Source organism: Dromaius novaehollandiae, chromosome 1, assembly GCF_036370855.1.
Source record: "Dromaius novaehollandiae isolate bDroNov1 chromosome 1, bDroNov1.hap1, whole genome shotgun sequence".
Lineage (NCBI taxonomy): Eukaryota > Metazoa > Chordata > Aves > Casuariiformes > Dromaiidae > Dromaius > Dromaius novaehollandiae.
Window position 1 is genome coordinate 57,167,000 of NC_088098.1, and position 21,633 is coordinate 57,188,632.

The window sequence follows — 21,633 nt, forward strand, 5'->3', positions numbered from 1 at the left end:
TGCGCCTGTGTTTTCCTAGCAGGCCTAATCACACGGCAACCCTACAGGAAACCCTCGCCCGCTCGGCTACTGGGGAAAACCAGCGTTTTCTGGAAAAGCAACTTTCTGGCCCTCAACTGCATAGAGTTTCACTCGGGCCTCCATCCAGCCGGGGGGGGGGGGCGGGGGCAGGCGGGTGGCTGCACGCACACACCCGTCCATGGCCATGCACCGCAGGTGTGAGCATGGTGCCATACGGGGCCGAGCCCCGGTGGATGGGTGGGTGGGTGCCCACCTGCAGGTGGGCTTCCCCACTGCGGGACAACCCGGCCGGGCCCAGGAGAGCGCGAGGCCGGCGCGGCGGCACGGCGAGGGGCCGTTGGGCTCCGCCGCCCGGGGCAACGGCCGCCCGGCGGCGCGAGGAGGGCAGGAGGCGGCGGCAGGGCCCCGTCCGCTGGCAACGCCGCCGCCTCAGCGCTGCCGCCGCACAAAGGAGGCCCCGACCCGGCCGCTGCCGCCGGGGCGCGGCCGCCGGCACCGCCCCTCCCCGCCCCCCTCCGCTGGCCGCCGGCGGGGGCAACGGTGGCGGCGCGGGCTCCCCGCGGAGAGCGCCGCCGGGGCGGGGAGCCGGGGCGCCGCCCCCCGCCCGCCCCGCCCCGCGGTGGCGGCGCGGGGCTGAGGCAGAGGCTGCGAGGCCGGCGGGGCGCGCACACCCGCGCCCGCCGCCGCGGGGCATGGAGGGCGCCGAGCCGGCCGCCCGCGGCTGCGGCAGCGGCAGCGGCAGCAGTGGCAGCAGCAGTCCCGCGCAGCCCTGCCGCATCGCCGGCGGCTCCGGGGCGGCGGCGGCCATGGAGGAGCCGCTCGCGGAGGCTCCGCGCCCGCAGGCGGCGGCGGCAGCCCCGGAGCCGAGGAAGCAGCAGGGGGTGAAGCGGCATCACCACAAGCACAACCTAAAGCACCGCTACGAGCTGCAGGAGACGCTGGGCAAAGGCACCTACGGCAAAGTCAAGCGGGCCATCGAGAGGTTTTCCGGCAGAGTGGTAAGGCGGGCTGCTCCCTTCGGCTTGGGGATTTTTTTTTAAACACTTATTTCAGAATAAAGCCGATTTGGGGCATCCCGGTAGAGCCCCGAGAGAGCAATTTTATTTTTTTATTTTTTGGGAGGGGGGAGAGGTATTGTAGTCACACACCAGTGCTTTTAAAAATGGTGTATTATTATTGGAAAAATCGGGTGGCTCATTGTTTTTATTTTTACACATGGGCGCACCACTGCTAGTTATTCTTTCCCACCTGGAAATTAACGCTCTAGCGAAACCTGTCACGTTCCCCGGCAGCTCATAAAGCACCGCCGGCATGCTCACGGTTGCTCCTTAAATTAAAAACGCTGTGATTCAGTCATACTTTTGTGACCTGAACTTTGCTGACACCTAAAAAAGCTGCAGGGACTGCAGCCCAGCCCCGGTGGTTTTTACGATCTGCTTCACCGCTCGGTTGTGCCGGCAGGCTCGGGAATTAAAGCAGCCTGAGACTGTCCTGTAATAACTCAGCCTCGGCGTTTCCTCGTCAGTGCAGTGCTCCAGCAGAGCACAAAAATGCGATTGAAGAAGTGTACATATTAGTCAGAGTTATTGTCATTTTCCCTTCGCTGAAATATGTAACCGGTCACAGTGGACAGGCGAGTGAGAGGCAGGGATTGCTTTAAAGCCCGCCCGGAGAAATAGATGCTTTTCTAAAGAGCTCTTAATGCAGCCTTTCAGACGAAGCAGACTAATTGATTCTTCACTAGACTTCATATAAAAGCAAGGCATTTCCCCAGTGACGTTACAGGTTTTGTTTCATTTATCTTTTTCTTGTTTCGGCTGTCTGCGAGCTCAACATGCACCGAGAGGCAGAAGCAACTGTAAAACAGCAAAAGAAATTGGAGATGCAATGGCTTTAATAAGGGACGTTTACTTTGCAACTGAATATCTTTGTGTCGACAGTGAAAATGAGAGTTTCAGCCAAGCTGTAGAGTCATATCATGTATGCTTGCAGTTTATTAGCTCATTTGGAGGCTGGCTAAAGAGAAACCAGAGATGGACATCTTTGCACATGCTCACTCCAAGTGTATGATTTTTAAAGTTTGCTGTCTTGGCTATTTTACAGTTTTAGGCTAAAAAAGCTTCTAAGGCTGTATTACTTGCGAAGTATCATTTTATAGGTAGATAACTTTGAGGTGGATTACACAATCTAGCAAATGAACAAATAGGTTGAAAACACCTCTTTTAAAGATTTGATCAATTGAAAAAAATGGTCTGTAGTTTAAACCAGATATGGTTTTGGGAAGGGTCCTCTCAGAGGAAAGGATGTAGTGTAGACCTATCTCTACTCCAAGCTAACAACGTATCAGGTCTTTCCATGTTTTGTTAGCTGTCAAGCACTTAAGCTATACAGCAAATGACGCTTAGACGATACGGTCTGAGCAGAAATGGAGAGAGTGAAAATAAAAATACTCATAGAATCTTAAGTGCAATAAAAATGTAACACCCACGCTATCAACTGGTATGTAGAAACTAAAGAAATCCTTACGGGGGTGTTAGTTTTATATTGTAGTAATATAACCCTTGGCGTATGGCACTTCATAATTATTAACTAGTCTATGGCTGAGTTTGGGTGTAATGTTTCTATCTGAACTTCCACATCTGTGAGTATACGTAAAATATCCACATTTCGTCTGTCTACAGAATAAAAGCCAGTTGTCAGGAATCCAGCCAGACCAAAGTGAATAGAAAACACTTCTTGTTTTCTGACGGTTTCCTTGTCTGACTGTCACAGTGAACATTAATTTGTCCCCTGCAGATGGCTTTCTGTCGATGACCAGTCTGCCTGTCAGGGTTCCCTGCTCAGAGAGAGACAGTTTTCCTTCAGGTTTTGTCCTTCCCTTCCCCTTCTTCTCCTCTGTTCTTATTAGTCACCAGCATTTACAGCGTGAAAAAGCTTGCCTGGATGCTGCGGTGTGTCCAGCAGGGGATGCACAGAGAGAGCAATGTGGTAGGCACCGTTCCTGCCGGGACTTCCAATGCAAAGTGTCTAAAACCAGAAGCTAGGTAGCAAGAGTCCCAAGGTCACTCTAGTTTAGTCTGTTTGCTTCCCATTCTGTTACTGGTTTAGCTAATCATCTTTTTCTTTACTCAGTGGTAAGCAGGTATTTGAAGCTGGATGGTAACAGATTGCAAACCTGGACCTTGGAAGCAACATTGTGTTCCCAGTAGTCAGCCCTGTCCAAGTTATACTCATATTTGGCCTTTCCGCTTTTTGTGCGCTAACAACCTCTTCAGCTGTACAGCGTTTCATAGAGATATTTGCATGATCAGCCAGGCTTTAATATGAAACATTAACTTTGGATTTGCTGCCATCTGTGTGGCTGCAATAAACAGCTCAAGCGTGAAGCAGAAATTGGCAAATTTGAATTAATGAAATAAAAGGGTGAGAAGACAGTTCAGTCTGAGGTATATACATGCTTTAGTCTTGGGCCATTCAAAATCAATAGCAAGATCCCTGTTGACTTGGATGGAAGTAATATTTGGCACTTTTCAACACGTTATGTTTGTTCAAACTGGTATAGTATCTTTATCTTTCCTTTTATCTCCCTGAAATGTGATCATAAAGTTTCCTGCAGTAAAGCTCCAGGCTAGATTGTATGATATATTTAGTTTGTTATTGGAAACAACTTATGTGAATTTGTGTATTAGTTACCACAGTGACTACAGACAGTATTGTGTGCTGCACGAAGCAGTTAAAGTAATGCCCACCACATGACGTATGAGGTGCCTGATTTTGCCAGCAAGATTTCCTTCATTATTACTGGCTCAGTGTACGCTGTGTAACTTACGATATTTTAAATTAATGCACCTGTTAGTAAGTGTAAGAATGAAGAGATGATATTGCAAGCCTGTGAAGTAGCACTCATGTTGACATTTCTGTGGCTGCTTTCTCCACTTGTCATCTTGCACATGTTAAACTAAAGAACTGAACTTTTGTTCATGTTACACATTCGGTATTTGTTAGCCAAGAAATCCAGTTACCCTTATGTCAGCATAAGATTTGCTGGATATCGAAGATTTGAGGGATATCGACTGTCTCTTGCCGTTGGCATGCAACGTACGCAGAGAAGGTAGATGCTGCTCGGTTCTGTTGCAAGCAAAGGGTCCCACTGGAGTACGTACTCCTTGCAATGCAGCTCTAAGTAACAGATAGGCATTTCCAGTCTGTTTGTCTGTCTTTTTTCAGTTCTGAAATTGTACAGAAGGCACTGCCTAGTGTTGCATGGATACATTTTTGTTAATCTTAGTAAAGCAGTATGTTGCTCTGTAAAACAGGGAAGACAGCAGATGAAAGAAAGCCCGTTGTGCTGCCTAAAGCACTCGCAGCAGAGCTGAGCTCAGTAGTTTAATACCCTGGCATCTTTGGGAGTCTTGCGTTCTCCCTTCCAGCACTGGACGGGGAGCTTGCTGGCGTTGCCTGTCGTTCTTTATAACCTCTCATGAAGCAGCCAGCGTTACCTACATTTCCTTTCAGTTATCATCTGTCTGCAACACAGATATTCCTCTCTGCAAAAGCAAGGAGCTTTTCTCCCTTTCCTTCCTGAGGCTGCACATGGGAGGCAATAGGGAATAGCTGTGGGGGCCTCTGCACAAGCCCCCCCCCCCCCCGCCGCAGAGCCGGGACATCTTTTCTTCCTCCTCACCAGCAGGTGGAGGAAGCACTATTCTTCTCTAGCCATTCCTCTAGCAAGTTAATTATTTGGGGAAATGATGACAAGCTGCAGCCTAATATGAAAACCAGGCATGTGGTGCATATTTGTGCAGGCGTGTTATGGTTAGTGGTGCGTGTTATTTATCTTTTTTGTGTAGAAATGCAGGTGGAAAGATGTTGCCAGGTGAAATTGGTTTCCAAATTCAAATTTTGTTAAAAAAAAAAAAAAAACCCTTAATCAACAGAACTATTTTCATATGCTATTCCAGTGAAAACCTTTCACTTTGAAATAACTCTTCTTTGTGATGATTCTGGAAATCCACACAGGGTTTTTGAAACTCTGAAACAGAAACATTATATATTGAAGGAAGACTTTGGTTTGCAGATTGTATTTCTCTGTATTTTGGCAAAACCAAAGCGTGAATACCAGCAATGACAGCTCTGTCATGTCAGGAATTAAGGCCTTCTTCGCCACACAGCCGTTCATTTGTTTGCAGTGTGGTTTTTTACAATTCCAAGTGACAAGATAAAAGTGTGCCCATGGGTCACCAGGGACAGTGAAAGCCAGGTAGGACATTTGTCCCAATTCTCTTGTCTGCTTTGCTGGTGCCATAAGGCAGAAGGTGGCTGTCTGTGGCTTTCAAGTGCCTCAGCCAGGAGCCTCAAGCCTGGTTAGCGGTCAATGTGCTGTGATTCAGTGGCTCACTACTGACTGCCTGGACACACAAATTCTCCTTTGTTTTCTCAGCGTATCTTCCGTACGAGGAACTGGAAGCATTCTGGCAGCCTTCAAGAACTGGACTCTCCCAGTTAATAAAAAAAGTTATGTTGAAAGCATGTTAACGTTGCAAAGTCAAACATTCCACAAATAGAAAGTGTCAGTATCCCGCTCTTCCCTCTTACGCATGTGAATTATCATATGATTGTAATGGCATGATATACTTCCATTTTTCCCTCAGACCTTCTGCTTCATTTAGCACATGGGCCACTACTTCATATTTATTTTTATCTTGGTCATTCAGTATGCATCTTTTGCAGAATAATGTCCAAATGTGGCACAGAACTGTTTATTCTTTGGAGATTTTCTTTGTTTTTATTAAAATATCTCCCTTTATTGCAGACACTAGTGGAAGTATCTACTCAACACTGCTGTGATGTGAAGCGCCTGTACAGTGCTTTGCACAGCAGGATCTTGATTCCTGAATGTGGCTTCTACAGCTATGATAATACACATGAATAACAGTAATAATGACTTGTATCACTAACCCCATTTTATACATGAGAAAGAAAAATTTGTAGATTAAAGCCAAAATCATCAGAAGTGTCTGCTAGTTTTGAGTGCACAACCTAATACCTGATTTTCCAGGCATGCGGAGTAGGTAACATCAGAGTCTGGCAGATGACAGCTGAGCAGCAGAGCTCAGTCTCTCCTTCTTTTGGCATTCTGCTCGCTCTCTTTGCCTGGAGCTTTTGTCCCTGCATGACATTCAGCTTCGCTCTTCGTTGCTGACCCCTCTGCGCTTGTGCTGCTGCCTCTGCCTTTGTTCTGCATGCCAGCGCCGTGACCCGCGCGGAAGGCGCTGCTTTGCTCGCCGCTGCTCGTAGCTGCCTGCAGGCTGCAGTGGGTCCTGCATGCACCTCTCCAGCCGCCTGACAGCTATGCAGGGCCAGAGATTCCTCAGTGGAAGAGGGGTTCTTGCAAAACATGGGTGCCAAAACCTAACTCTTTTTTTTTTTTTTCCCTGAAGATGTGCAGACTGTGTTCTTTTAGAGACTCATAACGTGGCTAAGTTTGGACACGTTTTCACAGTGCTGGTAAAGGCATGTTCCTGAAACTTCAGTCGTCTTCTGTACAATTTGTACCAAAGCATGGAAATTCTGGATCTGGAATGCATGGAAATTGGAAAGGGCATAGGGGCTTGCATATAGTTTGTTGTTAATTTGTTATTTGTTCCATCCCTAATTATTAGCTATGTTCTGAGACCCTGAATTAAAGGTAACAGAGAAAAAAAACACCAAATTTAATCTCATGTGATTTGTAGTGAATATTGTAGGCTTACTACAGTAGGAGTTACCATCAGGTTGTAAAAAATTACTTCATTCAGTCTTCACATACATGCTTGTGTAACTGAAATGTCAAGGAAGAACTGAACTTCAAGGGCTGCAAACAGAAATTACTGATTACAGCAGGTTATTAGGTGAAAAACAGTAGTCCAAAATAATTGTATTCTGTGCTCAAAAGTCCTGTTAGAGAAGCAGTTTGGTTCAGAGGAGTACAGTTAAGTGGTATAAAAGTCTGAATTAATGACTAGCCAGTAAGGGGTCATCAAATATATTAGTTTGTCAAATCCTTTACCAAAGTAAAGAACAACATGTTCTTCCTCAGCCTTGACTGAGCAGCAAGTAATATTCCTTCAGAAATGTTGGAGTCTTATAGACGTAAACAAATTAGAAGGTTTTGAGGGTATGTTGCTTCTTTTTTCATTAGATTGAGCAATTTTCGACAGGTCAGTTAACTTTCCTGTGTCTCAGTATATCCCTATGTGAAGGGGTACTACTTAATGTAGGGAAGCTAGATTAATTAATGGGCAAATTTTGGCCTGGTATATGTACACCGTGATCTCACTAAATCTGAAATTCACAGCAGAGTTTGAACCAATGTTTATAATGCAGTCCTCAGCTTAAAACACTGTAAAAATACCTAAGCATTTTTACAAATGGTTTCAAAGCACCATATACGAGAGAACTCAACAGAATGGAAATTGCTTGCACAATGTCTTTTGTTAGATAGAGATAAAATATATTGAGTTTTTGGTGGCATATGTTTTAAAAATTATTATTATTTTTTAAGAACCACAATGCGGATTTGACATGTGGAGACAATTATTGTATATATTGTCGTTCGGGGTCATACATATTGAATAAAACCATTTGGAATGTGCAGTTCTTGCTAGCAGTTGTTTATCCTTTATAGAACTGTAATCGCAGTTAGTCTGTGTTTTGTCTGGTAAATAAATAACTAGAGTTTTTGCTGGATTGAAGAATTGGGAAGAGGCACATGGTGGCCACAGCAGTGCCAGGGAAGAATGCTGTATGTGGGTTAAAAAACAGTCCCAGGTATATCAGTCATGAACACAGGCAGGTCAACATGGGTAAAGGTATGATAATCAAAATGCAGAGCATAAGGGGCACATTTCCAATGCCACGTGCCAGGGATTCATCAACACAGTCTGCCTGACAGCTGACTTTGCCTTTATGTGGGCAGCTCCCTGGCTGGTGGCAGCAACAGGAGCCTCAGTCTCTGGTCTCCTGGACCACAACCAGGAGGCTTGTATCGTAGCATCCCCTCCTACTGTACAAGCAGGTTCTTCATGCTAGGACACTGTTGTTTTACTTGCTGTCCCCTTGCATCCTCTACCTATGCAAAGTGGGACCAAAACCATGTTTTCTGCCTCAGCCCTAGTTGATGCTTCTGAGCCAGAAGTGCAGGTGTGCCTGCAGGCGTGGGGTGGGAGGAAGAAGTGGCGGTGGCCGCTGCCAGCTCCTCCTCTGTGCAGAGTGCCTGGAGCATCCACAGCTCCTGATGTGGGCAGTGGCTGCTGCCAGTGCCCAGCTCTGATGTACAGTTTTACTGGTTTGCTTGCCACCGGGGACGTGCATATTATGGCATGGGAATCTTCGACCTACACAAGGCGCTGATCTCTTCTCTTCCTTGCCTCCTTTCTAAGTCAGGCTTTGTCTCAACTGCCCAGGTGTGCACCTGACACTTTATAGAAAACGTTCTTCTTGTTACCCCTGATGGGTCAATGAGCTTGGAATAGCTGGTATTTCAGAGGAAATGTGTCTCAGATGAAAAGGTCTGTTACTAAATATGCAAATGATATTTGTCAGTGTTTCCCTCAAATATCTTCCAACAGATGTGAGTACCATGTGTGTCCACTTAATAAACTAAACTCAAAATAATTTCCACTTCGCTAGATATATGGGGAAAGCTGGGGGGGGGGGGCAGGGAGTGAACTACAAAGCAAGGTAAAAACTGCGTATGTGTGTTGTTATATTTGATGACCAATTCATTAAAGCCATAAGTGTATCCAGGCTTTCAATAGTGTTCTCCTGCTGTTGCTTCCTGTACTCCCTGGCTACAAAATCAGTTTCTATGGCTCTCATTTGTCTTACCCACATGAAAGACTTCGAGCATCTGCAAGTTATGATTTGAGAAGTATCTGCTTTTAAACAGAATATATTTATCACCATGTCTTCGCAGACAACATGGTACATTGTATAGAGGATCCCAGACCTTTGAACACTAGGGGGCTGGGTGAGATATTGCATGAGGCTATGGTGTCTGGCCATCCTGATTAAACAGCCTGGACCCACACCAAAAATGCCAGATGTTGCATAGATGTAGAGGCCCTCCTGTAACCTTTACTACATGCTACAATGGGAGATGGGTGGAGGGTGCCAGACTGTAGCCATCTATTGCTGATACACTGTTTAATGCTCTCATTTTAGCTCAGTATTTTTCATATTTTAAACTAATCACCATGGATGTCAATCATCCTGAACTAATCACCTCAGTTCATTCTTTTAAACTAATAAATAGTATTAATACTTAACTCTCCAAAGGCAGATAGCATTTGCCACTAGCTTTGATGGTTTATAAGATGTCAGCCCTTAAAACTGTCACTGGCCCACTATTGGATGCAACTCCTGGATCTTTCTCAAGTGTTATTTTTTCAGGCTCTGCTCTTACACATGGAGGAAAATAATAAAATATTGTAATGGTTAGTTCCTCTTACACTTTAAAAAAAAAAAAGATATTCAACAATGAAGCAGCTGTGGGAAAAGGACATGACTGGAATGCTTGAAGTAGTCCTGGCCAGTTGTAGGTAAAGGCAAAATCACAAAATAAATGCAGGTTATTTAGTGGTTTATAACTTATTTCATGGCTGCAGAATCTATTCCAGTGACCTCTACTAACCAGACCAAAAAATGACAGTTGAAGGTGGTCAAGTTAATATTAGACCAATACAGCTGATTTCAGGGTGACTCCTCAGCCTTCCCTTCTAGCTCACTAGCTTTCTCACCTCACCTCAGCCCCAACTATAACAGAAAACCCTTCTCTTCACAACCCTGCTCGCTTCATGTTCCTGCTCAGCCCAGGTCTTTTCTTGCAACTCTACTCAACCCTGTTCAGGCCACTTGCAACCCTCCTTGTTCCCACTATGTCATTTCAGAGTAGATCAAGGACAGTTTTGGATGCTGCAGAAGGGGAGAGGTCCTGCACACTATGCAGAGCTGTCTCTAACACAGCATTAATACTGGAAAGGCAACTCCATCCTTATCGCCTTGCCTTCCTCAGGGACATCCGCTTGTGGTGAGCCCTAGATATTATGTTAAGCCCAGAGCCCCATAGCTACTCTGGCCCCACTGCTGTCATATGGGACAACTTAAGTAGAAATGGTGGAGGAGCCAAATGTCTTCGCTCTGAGGTCTGGCTGCTTGAGGGACCTGCAATTATGCTAATGTCTCGCTGTGATGGAGAGCTGAGTCAGCATGTTTGGGTTTAAGCACTAGTGCCTTGGAATAGGGACAGTAGTTAGGGGATATTAGACTTAAAAAAGAAAAGAAATTCATTGTTCCTGTGAAAAGACACTATTCCAAGTTTGGAGACTAAATTTAGCCATTCATGGATAGATCAGAAAGATTTAGGTCTTGGAAATTACAAAGCCTCCATATCATGTTTCCCATACACAAAAAAGGGATTTCATCTCTGTTACAATTTCTAATCTCCACAAAACCCCTGATGATGAATGATATCTCCCTTTTCTTGAGATACCAATGTTATTTTAAAAGTGAGTATGAATATTTTTTATGGTGCTGATAACAAAAGGTAGCAACAAGGATTGGATAAAAATATCTGTTTGATCTTTCTGGTACTAAACAGATGTTCGTTTTTGTTAAACACAGTGTTCTGTTGTCATTGATACCAAAAGATTAAGCCTTTTGCACATAAGTTTAATGGAGAAAGATTGCTAAGCATTTGTTAAAAAAAACCAACTCCTATGGCATATGTTTGGAATTTTCATTTATTTGTTTATTTTTGCCTTTGCATTCTACATAAATCAAATCAAGTTACTTCTAGAATGGAGTTTAATTATGTCTGTTGCAAGGCATGAATGCCTGTTAGCCCATTGGGTAGTCCTGGAAGCTAGAGCACCTGAAGATGTCCTTAAACTTGAAACAACGTCATTCTTAGCAGTGATTTCAGCAGTGCCATGCTGCAGTTCATTGTTCCTGCTGAAACATTTTGGCACAGGAAAAAGGGAAATACAGAAGAGTGAAACCTCCCTGGTTGTTGAATGCTCTAACCCTGCACAGCCTAGAGCATGAAATAGCTGCATAGTAATATAAGACAAGAATGCTGGTAAAATATCTGCTAGAAGGCAATACTACTATTTGAGCACAAGGGTATTTCAGATACAGTAGTAAGCAGGACATTTGGACCTATACTTGACAACCGTAATGTGATAGTTAGGATTAGCTGGATTTTTTGGGGAGGCTTAATTGGACTCTATACATATTTTTATAATTCACTTGGTTCGGACGCCAAGAATAGATTTGGCATGGGCTTAGCTGACCTGCATAGGGGTACAGTTGAGAAACATCCACATTACCCTCTCAGGAAGATAAATTTTTAACCAGGCTTATACATGAGTCATGCAGTGTCCTTTATGCTAAGCTGCCTCTTCCTTTTGTACAGTTCAACTTTCCCTCATTTGTATTTATTTATAGGCTTTATGTGTCATTCATCCCCCTAGTATCAGAGCACCTCACAAACTCTTTCATAGCCTCACAGTTCTTTTGTTTAGTAAGTAGAATTATTCCCTCCATTTTTCTGAAGAGGAATTGAGGCAGTATCTATACTTAAATGTTGTATCAGCTTAGCTGGGTCAGCTAGTCAGGTGAAAAAGTTGCACCCTGGGCCAGCCCAGGATGAGCAGGAGCTGAACGGTGGGAGCAGTTCTGGCAAGCACAGATATCCTTTTCTGGTAATATTTATTTTCTTTGGGGTGCCAAAGTAAGGTGAAGTAGAGAAACACTCTTCTGTGGGTTTAAGCTCTGTCCCCTGTTGTTACAGCTGTAGTTTGAGTGCCGAGGGGGTAAGTGGTTTCCCTAAGGTCATCCAGAGCATCTGTGGCAGAGCCACAAAGAGGATGATCTACGATGGCTTCAGCGCTTCACTGAGTCTAGCCTTGTCTCATACGTGTGTAACCATCTCAGTCTTAGGAAGATAACTGGTAAAGTAACATCCTCTTTCGTGGGTCTAGGCACATGCTAGAAGCGATGGTGCCACCTTTTCCATAGCCCCCAGGCTGTTGTATCTCCTTCACATTTGGTCACTACTCCATACTGCTTCAAGTCCTTAGGTCCTGGAAAGAACAAGGGCCTTCAGCTAGACTGCGTGGTGTATTTACATCAAGGCCATGCACTAGCCCTCTTTTTCCACAGCAGGTTTATTCTGTGTACAATATGAGGATTTTCTCTCCGTCTCTTTATTTCTGTGAAACAAATGTGTTCTCTCAGTTCATCCTGTCTGACATTTCATTATGAAAGTGTGTTCTAATGGGACCTATGAAATGCTTCATTGTGGATTGCGTATTACTAGAGAGGAATTCATCAGGGAAAAGAATTTCATTCTGTACTTTAACCTCCTTCCAGCCTTTCTCAGATGAAAAGAAAACTCTGTAGCCATGAATGTGACTGGTTATCATTATTAGATATCATTATTCACTCACTTTGAGTGTAAAACTAAAAAAAAAATCACATCTCTTGTGATGTCTGTGGATAAAATGCTGCTCACAGTTACATTAACACTGTTGTAAACTGAAGAGTAGAATTTGGCCCGTTATTTCAATTGAAATATTTGGTTAACACAGGCAAGGACTAAACAATACACTTGAAAGCAATTTGTGTTATTGTCTGTAGAGCAAAGCTTGTATTTTATGAACTGGCTGATCATAAAGACAGCGTAAATCATGTAAAGCATTCTCATTTACTTTTTCTTTCTTTTTTCTTTTTGCAGGTGGGGCTTGTAGAGTAGAGTTGCAGTCAAATGTCTGCTCCAGGATGTTTTAGTTGAACTGTGTGAGTCCATTAAACAAATGTAATGGCTTTTTGGAAAGAAGTGCTGCGTGTTTCAAACCAAATGTTTTACATAGAGAACATCTGGGTAGTTCTGGGTGTTTGTATGTAGAACGCATCAGACAGCAGCCTTAGTGAGCTCAGCTGGGAGGTTGCCTGGGATGTAGTCGTAGGATATGACAGTTCAGTTGTTACAGAGAATAATTCCTATGAAGTATTGCCATGAACTGAATGCTTGGCACAAACAGCTGTATCTTTGTTTCGCTGTACACACAAGTTATTCTTCTTATCTGCCCAGCAAAACTCTAAACGGTGCTTAAACAACCCAGTAAACGTTGACACCTCTAGGCCGCGACGTGCACGTTAAAGCAGGCTTCACAAAGCAGTTGTTGTTAAGGGGGAACTAAGCTTGCTCTATTGGCAGCAAGGCGCTTGTGTAGTTCTGTTGATTCCTGCCCTGGGCAACGGGGTGCGAGGGAGTGAGTTACGTGGTATGTGCAAGCGCTATGGCAGGACCAAGTTGGAAATGATCAGCGCTACAGTGATGTGATGTGTTGCTGTTTTGAGGAATGTGAAAATTTTGTTTGCAAGGCGAGTGAAATCCAAGTAGTTAGCTTGACATTTGAGTTTATTGGGGCTACTAAAAGAATTTTAACTCACCTAAATTAGTACATCTCCTTTTAGTTTGCAACATCAGAGGTAATATATTTCCAGGAAACGCAGGAAATGTTGAAAGGGGTCTTATTTGGGAGTTGGTCTTAAATTATTTCTGCAGTTTAGCTGAGGAATACGTGGCTCAAATGAGATGAAGGTGGTAATTTCCAGAGTAGCAATGCAGCTTCCCCTTTCAGGCTTGTTTAAGGAAAAGTTAAACAAAATGGGTTAGGCAGTCTCTCGCTCCGGTCCCTTGTGGACAGCAATTCACATTGCACAGCACCACTTTAATAGTCCTCCTCGGCATGACATGATTTGTGGTATTTGCTGAGATGAATTTCTGGACTGAGCAGTGTGAGAGGGAATTGTTCCTCACCCTGAGGAAGGTGATATATCCAAGTCTGTGCGAAGGTCACTGGCAGGGTGAAGTGGGAAGCCTGTGCTGCTGCTGTAGCACTACCTAACATCTTAGCTTTTGGCAAAGGGAGCCCAGAAATCTGAGTGCTAATTCTCCCTTGTTCGACTGACCCTGGCCAAAGTGCGTGCCAAAAGAGGTGTTTGTGCATGCTGAAGAAGGTGGCAGCAGTCCTGGAGATCACACAGTCTGGGGGAGTCCTTTGCCAAAAGCTTTTTCCTCTAGAAAAAAGAAAATTGGTTTGCCGTTTCTCCCCTCCAAAGTTAACTCTCCCCGTAACTACTTGTAACAACAGCCAGTATCCATGAGCTTCTCTCGTAGCAGGGAAAGCAAGAATTATACTTTTAAGGCTGCAAAATTGCTTGATAGCCAACCACTTCATTGTAGGAAAGCATAATTCATTCTTCACCCTGTCACAGCGCTCTCTATTCCAAGCCCAACTGGCCGCAGGGAGCCAGAGTGTTCCTGTTTCTATATTACTCTCTCCACTGAGCCGTTGGGGTGGCCCTGGTAATTTACTTTTGATAAATACAAAGGAACAACAGGAGGTTCCTTTACCTTCAGGAGTATAAATATTTCTTAGAAATCAGAGATGGATGGGGAAGAAATATTAGCAAAGTCTTTTCCTCCCTCTGTAGCAATTCTACCATATTCTGCCATAAATTCGAGGACAGTCCCTTCCAAAAAGGTAATGTTAAATAGGTAACGTCCAGGCTGGACAATGTGATGCTGAAGTAGTGCTTTTACAAAAACAAATTTAATATTACAAAGCAATCCGCAAGCCCTGGAGCAAAATAACCTGGGTGAGGCTTCATACACACAGTTGCCAATCTTTTTGTTTTTGAAAGTATTTTTCCAGATAGGATGTGGGACTATGGTTCACTAGATTCCCACCAGGAAGCAGCGTTTATCTTTTGACCCATTTGAGACTAATTTAGAGAATTATACTGGTTATAGTTGCTTCTGAGTTTCTAGTCCTGTGTCATTAACCCCTCCGACTATCCCATTTGCATACATCTGTGTATATTCTGTCATATGATCTCTGTGGTCCACCATCCTTGCATAATGAATGCCAACTCATGAATGTTAACCCAAAAGCCTGAACTCTAAACTTGACTTTAAAATCTTGGCAGACTTAAAAGTCTCGCTAAGTTAATTAGGAATTTGAAGTGGTCAGGCAGCATGGTACTAGATTTTAATTACTGTTGTTGTGCCCAAAAGTATGGAAATTCTCTGAAAAGAAGGAATCTTCCCAAGTTTTCCAAGTTCTGCTGTAATTCTCACAGTGAAACAATACTTTCTCTCTCAGTTGAATTAACTCTTAATCTGCTTTGAAGGGCTGCAGAACCAGGAGAGCAAAATTAAAATGTTCATACAAGACTTACCACTTGTGACAGAAGAGATGTTGTAAAGATGTACAAACCTCTCAGTGATTCTGAGGCTTCTCTGAACTCATAAAATGCTCTAGTGAAAGAGAGAATAAGCTGACTTACATTTATTTACCCAGTTTCCTTCAGTAGGACTTACTAATGAATGAAAATGTGCTGTCAGGTGGCTTGCTGGAAAAAAACAGTTGTAAGAAAGACTTTAAACAGTGTCCAACCCCCTCCTTTGTTTAATGTGAATTGCAGTCTTGCATTGATATAGCACCTTTCACCTAAACATATGCAAAATCACTTTAGAGACTCTGGTAACTGGTGAGGTTACCATTATTTGGCAATTATTTAGCAGCACATTGCAATAGTTTGCAACAGTTGCTTAGAGGGTGTGAATAACTCCATTTCCAATTTAAATTATTGGGAGGAATTGCAGGACACTTATTTTCCACCTGGAACTAGATCCAGGCTGCTTAAGAAAGTCATAAAGGGCTTTTTCTAAGAAAGTAGTCAGAATCTTGGTTTTGCATTTCATCCCCAAATCAGTGCCTTGAACAGTGTGCACTCCCACTTCAGGGGATTACTTCAGTGTGGTTCACTGCTTATTCACAATGAAAAAAACAACATTGAATTAAAATCCCTCACTGCTGCCCCAGGTTAGCATTTTTCATTACATCAGCAGCTATGGTAGTTGTGAGATCAAGCCTCAAATTAATGTGAAATCTATCTTCCAGTTTTTGGAAGAGGAATCTGTAATACCTATATAACACTGGGAACAGTAAACTTGGGGCTTGTGAATTCTTTCACTCCTCTTTAACCTGACTTCCCAGTAATTTAATTAGTGCTAAACAGTTTGCACATAGACTTGCAGAAGTTAAAAGACTGACACATGATTCACTTCCAGTGACTTTTCCTCTTTTGCACATGTGCTGGATGTAGTTGTGCTGCAGTTGGAAGTTGATCAATAATAATTGCACAATTCTAACCTTATTTAAACTATGATATAAACAGACATGATAGAAACGGATGCTACCAGATTTTTTTCCAATTTATAAGTGAAGTCAGCTTTTCTTTTTCTTTTGTTCCAATGAAATTGTAACCTGGAAGAAAAGCAGTTAGACTTTGTGAAATTCCAATACAGTGTAGCATTTGGCTTTAGTAGATGTGGAAGCCAAAAATAAACATCTGCTTGGCAACTTCACCAGAAATTAACTATAAATGCAGTTTTCATCTTTTCAGTGAATGTGGCATTCTGTCCTGGTTAACATCTATTAAGGAGTGATCCACAGTTGAGGTTGTAAAACATTTTTTTCTTTTAATTACAATTATGAACCTCCATTGTCTCAGGGAAATCCCCTACCCCAGTTTCTTTCCAGATATAATTTCTAATGTGCCAAGACATGAACTTCCCTTGAAAGCTTGAAGGTAGTTGGATGGGATATTTGTGTGTTATTAGACTCTGGAATATAGATGGTGTTCCATCAATCTGTGAGTGACAACCCCAAAACTTCAACTTGGCCATTTTTTTCTCTCTTCTTTAGTCCTTCTTCAGGCTTAGATCATTAGACTGGTTTTTTTTTGCAGACTAGGTTATGAATATTTTAAAGTACTAGATATTGCATCTTGGATATTCAGACAGGTCTGGCCAGTAGTTCCAGGTTTCTTTCCACTTCATTTAGAAGTAAATTAGGAAAAAAGTAAGTACTCTTGATCTTTTTGCCAGGAACCCTATCTTGTCAGATCCCTGCTTTTCAGCAGATCCTTTGTAACCTTTGCTGCTACCAGGGCAAATTTGTTTCAGTGTATATCATGCAAGATTGAAGTGGATGTAGCCATGCAGTAGCATGCCTTTGGGACAGTGGGAAGGGGTGAGAGGAGGGAACTTGATTTAGCACCATGGGAGACACTTTGTTATTACAGAGAGTAGTGATGACCTGCAAGATCTTTCTTCTAAAACTGAACATTTCTACAACTTGGGACTTCATTAATGCCATGCTAAAAATTTCTGTTTTGGAAAGAGAAAGGTGTTTTTCAGTAGAGTCCTGACATACATCAGTAGAAGTGTTGGTTTGAGGGGTACATTCTTGTCCTTTGGGAATGCAGTTAACACTAAAATTCAAAAGTCATCAAATGATGGCTAAGTTGATCTGGGCTGGAACCACTGACAATCTAGAAAGAAAGGGATGGACTTCCTTTTCGAATTCTGCAGCCCTCCCTTCTTCTCACTGTTTTGAAGAATCACTACCACAAAATGAAAAATCAATAGCCGTGTTGTTGACCTACATTTTTAAATGCTATTGGACAGAAGATCTCTGCTAAAACAGATGAACAATTTATTTTTACTCTTAAGGGTAATTCAGTCCTGAAATGATTACTACAGAGCTGTCAGATCCATCTGGAAGTAAGGACGAATCAAGGCCAAGCTTCTCAGCATTAAAAGAAAAAAGGCCTGCCAGGTAAATTTGTCAGAGGATGCATGGGGTAAATAAGCCAGGCTTCATATACACAGCTGAGGATAGCCGGTACCAAACAATGAAGGGATATAAATTTTCCAGTCAGGCAGTAGTTACTCAGGAAATGTGCACACAAATTTTGTTAACAGGCACTGTATGCCAGGGTGAGGAAAGAAGTGGAGGAAGGGTGTTGTACATGTTCCTCCTGGCACCCACTTTGTATATGTACAGCATAAATGTGTTAATCTGGTACCTTCCACTGCTCATTAAAACTTGGTTCCACAGGCAGTTTTCTTTGTGAATAAAGGTGGAACTAGAAAGAAGATATAAACCCCTTGCCTGTTGTTTATGATTAATAAATTCCTCCTCACTTGCTGAATCACCATTTGTGATATGGTAACAGCAACTGCATGCAGCACAGTTGGAAAAGGAGGATTAAAATAGAGATAAAAGTATCCTGGCTCTTACCAGCAGCCCTGGCACATTGTGCCTCAGCTTATGTAAATAAAATTTTGATTTAACATTTATCACATAGACTTGAGACGTCTAGTTCCTTGAGTGAGTTTCTCTACAGGTCATGATACAGTAGTGGCTTCAGTTTTCAGAAATAAAATCTTTTTTAGGTGATACACTGGAAGAGAGAGATGAAGCAGAGAACTCCTGCTGTTTGCTATATGCTTTTGCCATATAGAATGAGGCAGTTGTGAAAGATACCTTTGCCTCTTGAAAGCAACTGGTGCATTGTGGCACCTGCACCCTCACCCTTTATGTGCTTGCAGATGCAGCTGCTGGCTTTTGAACAACAGCGTTTTGTCTTTGGTAACATCCATGTAATGACATGAAAAAGCATGCAGTGGAAAAGAGAAACGTGCAGAAGCCCTGAGGTTTAAGCCAGCAGGGTCTTATTAGGTGCAGATGGCACCGTTTACTGCTTAGAGCAACTTGCCTGATTATTAGGTAGTTTGCCAACCTACCAGACAATAGAGTTGGGTTGTTTATAAATAATTAATTAGGATTTTGCTGCATGCTTGTCTCCCAGGCAGTATCACCATGGAGATGATCTGGCTTTCAGGATCTGAAAAGTAACAGTCTCCAAAACAATAGCATTGTGCTGACCTTACTCTTTCTCTCCGAAAGAGAGAGCTCTTGGAGACATGTTAGCCAAATGCACAAGGCCAGGCACTAACTTTGCATCGGCTCACAATGCTCTTTTGTCCAACTTTTCAGTCAGTGCATGAAGTGTTTTCTATGACTGTGCAGAAGCTGGTTCTTAGACTTGCACAGTCTGCATGCTGCTGTTTATTATTGAATTTGGCCTGGGATTGGATTCTCAAGATTGCCTTTTTCCTGCACCTCAGGGAACACAGTAAAGAAATACTTACGGGGGAAAGAGGCTTATGAGAAGAAGTCTGCATGAGGGTAGCCTTGCAGCACCCTCTGGGTGCTTGACTTCCCTGTAGAAATATCCATGGCTCCCATTCGCAACCTGGAAGGTCCAGACACCTGGTCAGCACTTTTTCAGCCCATCCCCTGCCTTTCCTTGCCCAGCCTCTGGCAGTGCCATTTCAGTGCAACTGCGTTATCAGCATCCTCTTCCTTATCATCCGATAGCAGGGACCTCAGGGACCACCCAGTTTCAGAGCTTTGTTTCTTTTCCTCTTGCATTGATGATGTCTGGGCCAAGAACCGTAGGCAGAGACTCCCCTAAAAAAACCTAACACAATGCCAGGCTTTATTCTTCCTTGCTAAGCTCCGTGGAGGTGGAGAAGGAACAATGTGCCCTTTCTCTCCCCACCCCCAAACATCCTCCGCTCTCCCCTTCTCTTCCCCCCTGCTACTCGATCCACCTATTCTTTACCTCCCCACCCTTGTTGGCACTTGCCCCATTGCACTTCCCACCTAGGAGTCTCAAAGAAAGGAAACAGAGCTGTGAAACTGGCTGGGCTCACCCATTTCCCATTGCTGGGTGGGGATGGCCTCAATTCACAGCTTTAGGGAAGTAGAGGTTTATATATATTTAACCCAACCCCAGCAAGAAAATTGCTTCCAATAATTTGCTTTAAGCTGCTTTTCTGATATGTCTCACAGTGACAGTGAGTTGGTTTCCGGATCTCGGGGGACTGCATTCCCTTTCCTGACGTCGTTTTCCCTGCGCTCCAGAGCACCATTGCAATAACCCGTTGGAATTTGCTCCAGAGCATGACTGGTATGCACAAGAGCTGGAACCAGCTTAAAATTCACAGCCCCCGCAGTGGAAAAAAGCAGTTTGTTAATATCTAGACACGGTCCTAAAAATAGCGTTGATAGATAATAGAGTGAAAGATTGTTTTCGATGAAACTGAATGTGCTGCGTGCAGAAACTGCTGGGGCAGGGTCCCTAGCTTGTGTCATCCAGGTGCTCAGTCTAGGTTACAGCACTAGCTGACTTTAAAAATCTGTAGGTTTATGCAGTGTGGCTATTTCTACCTTTGTTTCTATTCACACATCTCATGCGGAAGACATAGGTTCATTACATTAAAACAAAGAAACACGTGAACCAAATTCCTGAAAACAAGAGAAATAACTTTATGCTTTGATGAAAATATGATTTTGTTGCTCATCCCGTGATGCTTCAGCCATGCAGCTACACTGGTGAAATCGCAATGCCAGCAATGACTGTGTGGACGTAGAGTTTTGGTATGGAAATGGCCACATGCTGGCTGCTGTGTCCTTTGATGGATGTTTAAAGTTTGAGATATTTTGCTGTACATGATGGTCTTGATCTGCCTCTGTAAAGGAAAATTCCAACCATTTTGCTTTGCCCAGCAGCCTAGAAGCCTGTGAAGGAGGAGAGACATTTCTCGTACAGATAGAACTGAATGTGCAGAGACCGTTGCAACTGTCATGTTTTTGAAGTATTTATAGCTCAGTTCAAGTTATTTGTACCAAAGAAAAGCAAAGAAGCATGAAGTGTATTGGAAAATACTTCATAATCTCTCTACACCAGTTCAGAGAGTAAGTATAAATCCTCTTTCCAGCAAATGGAGACAGGTAATTTATTGCAGCCTTGAAGAGAGCAGCTTATTTCTCCACGCTTCCTGTCCAGCAAGCTCTGCAAGCTGACTCATGGAGGGTTAGGAAGCCAAAAATTGCGCTCCCTCTTTCCTTTCTGCTTATTGACGGCAGAGCAATGGCTGAGCAGGAGCTGTGCTCTTGCAGAGCCATCTGGAAACGCCTGGCGATAGTAGAGAACCACGGCCCCCACTTTCTCTCTGCTGCACCATACATTTTGGACAGGATGTTCTCTCTGCCTGCTCTTGAGCTGAAGCTGGAGCCAAAACTGGCAGCACAGGTGAAGGTGCTTTGGTCCGTCTCTGGTGCTGTCCTTCCCTGTGGTCCTTTCCCCTCTCTAATCCTGTGTGTAGCTGGGGGACCAGAATACCGTCAGGGTTGCCAAGGCAGTACCGAGGGTGTTGGTTACCTCCAGCCAGATAGGGAGTTTGATACAGTCATTTTGTTCTTTTGCTCTCAGGCTTCAGGCTTATTGCTTGTCCGAAAGTTTAATTTCCAGGTCTCTTACAGGGATGGCTGCCCTGCAGAACCCTCTCACCTCCCAAGTTCCTATTCTGAGTCTGTGATTTGAGACATATTTTCTTTTCTTGTCAGTGGGCAAGCAGCCCTCTTCCAAACTCTTACCACTGGAAGTGTCAAGCTTATTTTCGTGAGAGTGGGTAACCACTGCTAGATGGTTTTGCTTTAATTTTCATTCATGTTTGGAGTGAATGTAGCTGTTCTGGAAGGTGTGCAGGATTTATGCTAGTTACACCTCTTTCCCTTTCTTGGAGAGAGAAGGGTATGGGGTTGAATCTTCCTCAGACCCACCAGACGAATGTGATTT

General features: G+C 43.6%; 1 protein-coding gene across 2 annotated transcripts in view; it reads left to right on the top strand.

Annotated features, from left to right (window-relative positions):
* Positions 1 to 556: 556 nt before the first annotated feature.
* Positions 557 to 21,633, top strand: part of NUAK1 (NUAK family kinase 1) — a 51,196-nt gene continuing 30,119 nt past the window's right edge. Inside the window, exons 1-2 of one of the 2 annotated variants that reach the window (XM_026117954.2) lie at positions 899 to 1,019; positions 12,800 to 12,861. Coding sequence is in view for 1 of the 2 variants with exons in the window: in XM_026117955.2 (XP_025973740.2) it covers positions 714 to 1,019 (306 nt within the window). In the remaining variant the exon portion in view is untranslated. Of the gene's footprint in view, positions 1,020 to 12,799; positions 12,862 to 21,633 lie in introns of both variants that reach the window. The other variant, XM_026117955.2, reaches the window with a different exon arrangement.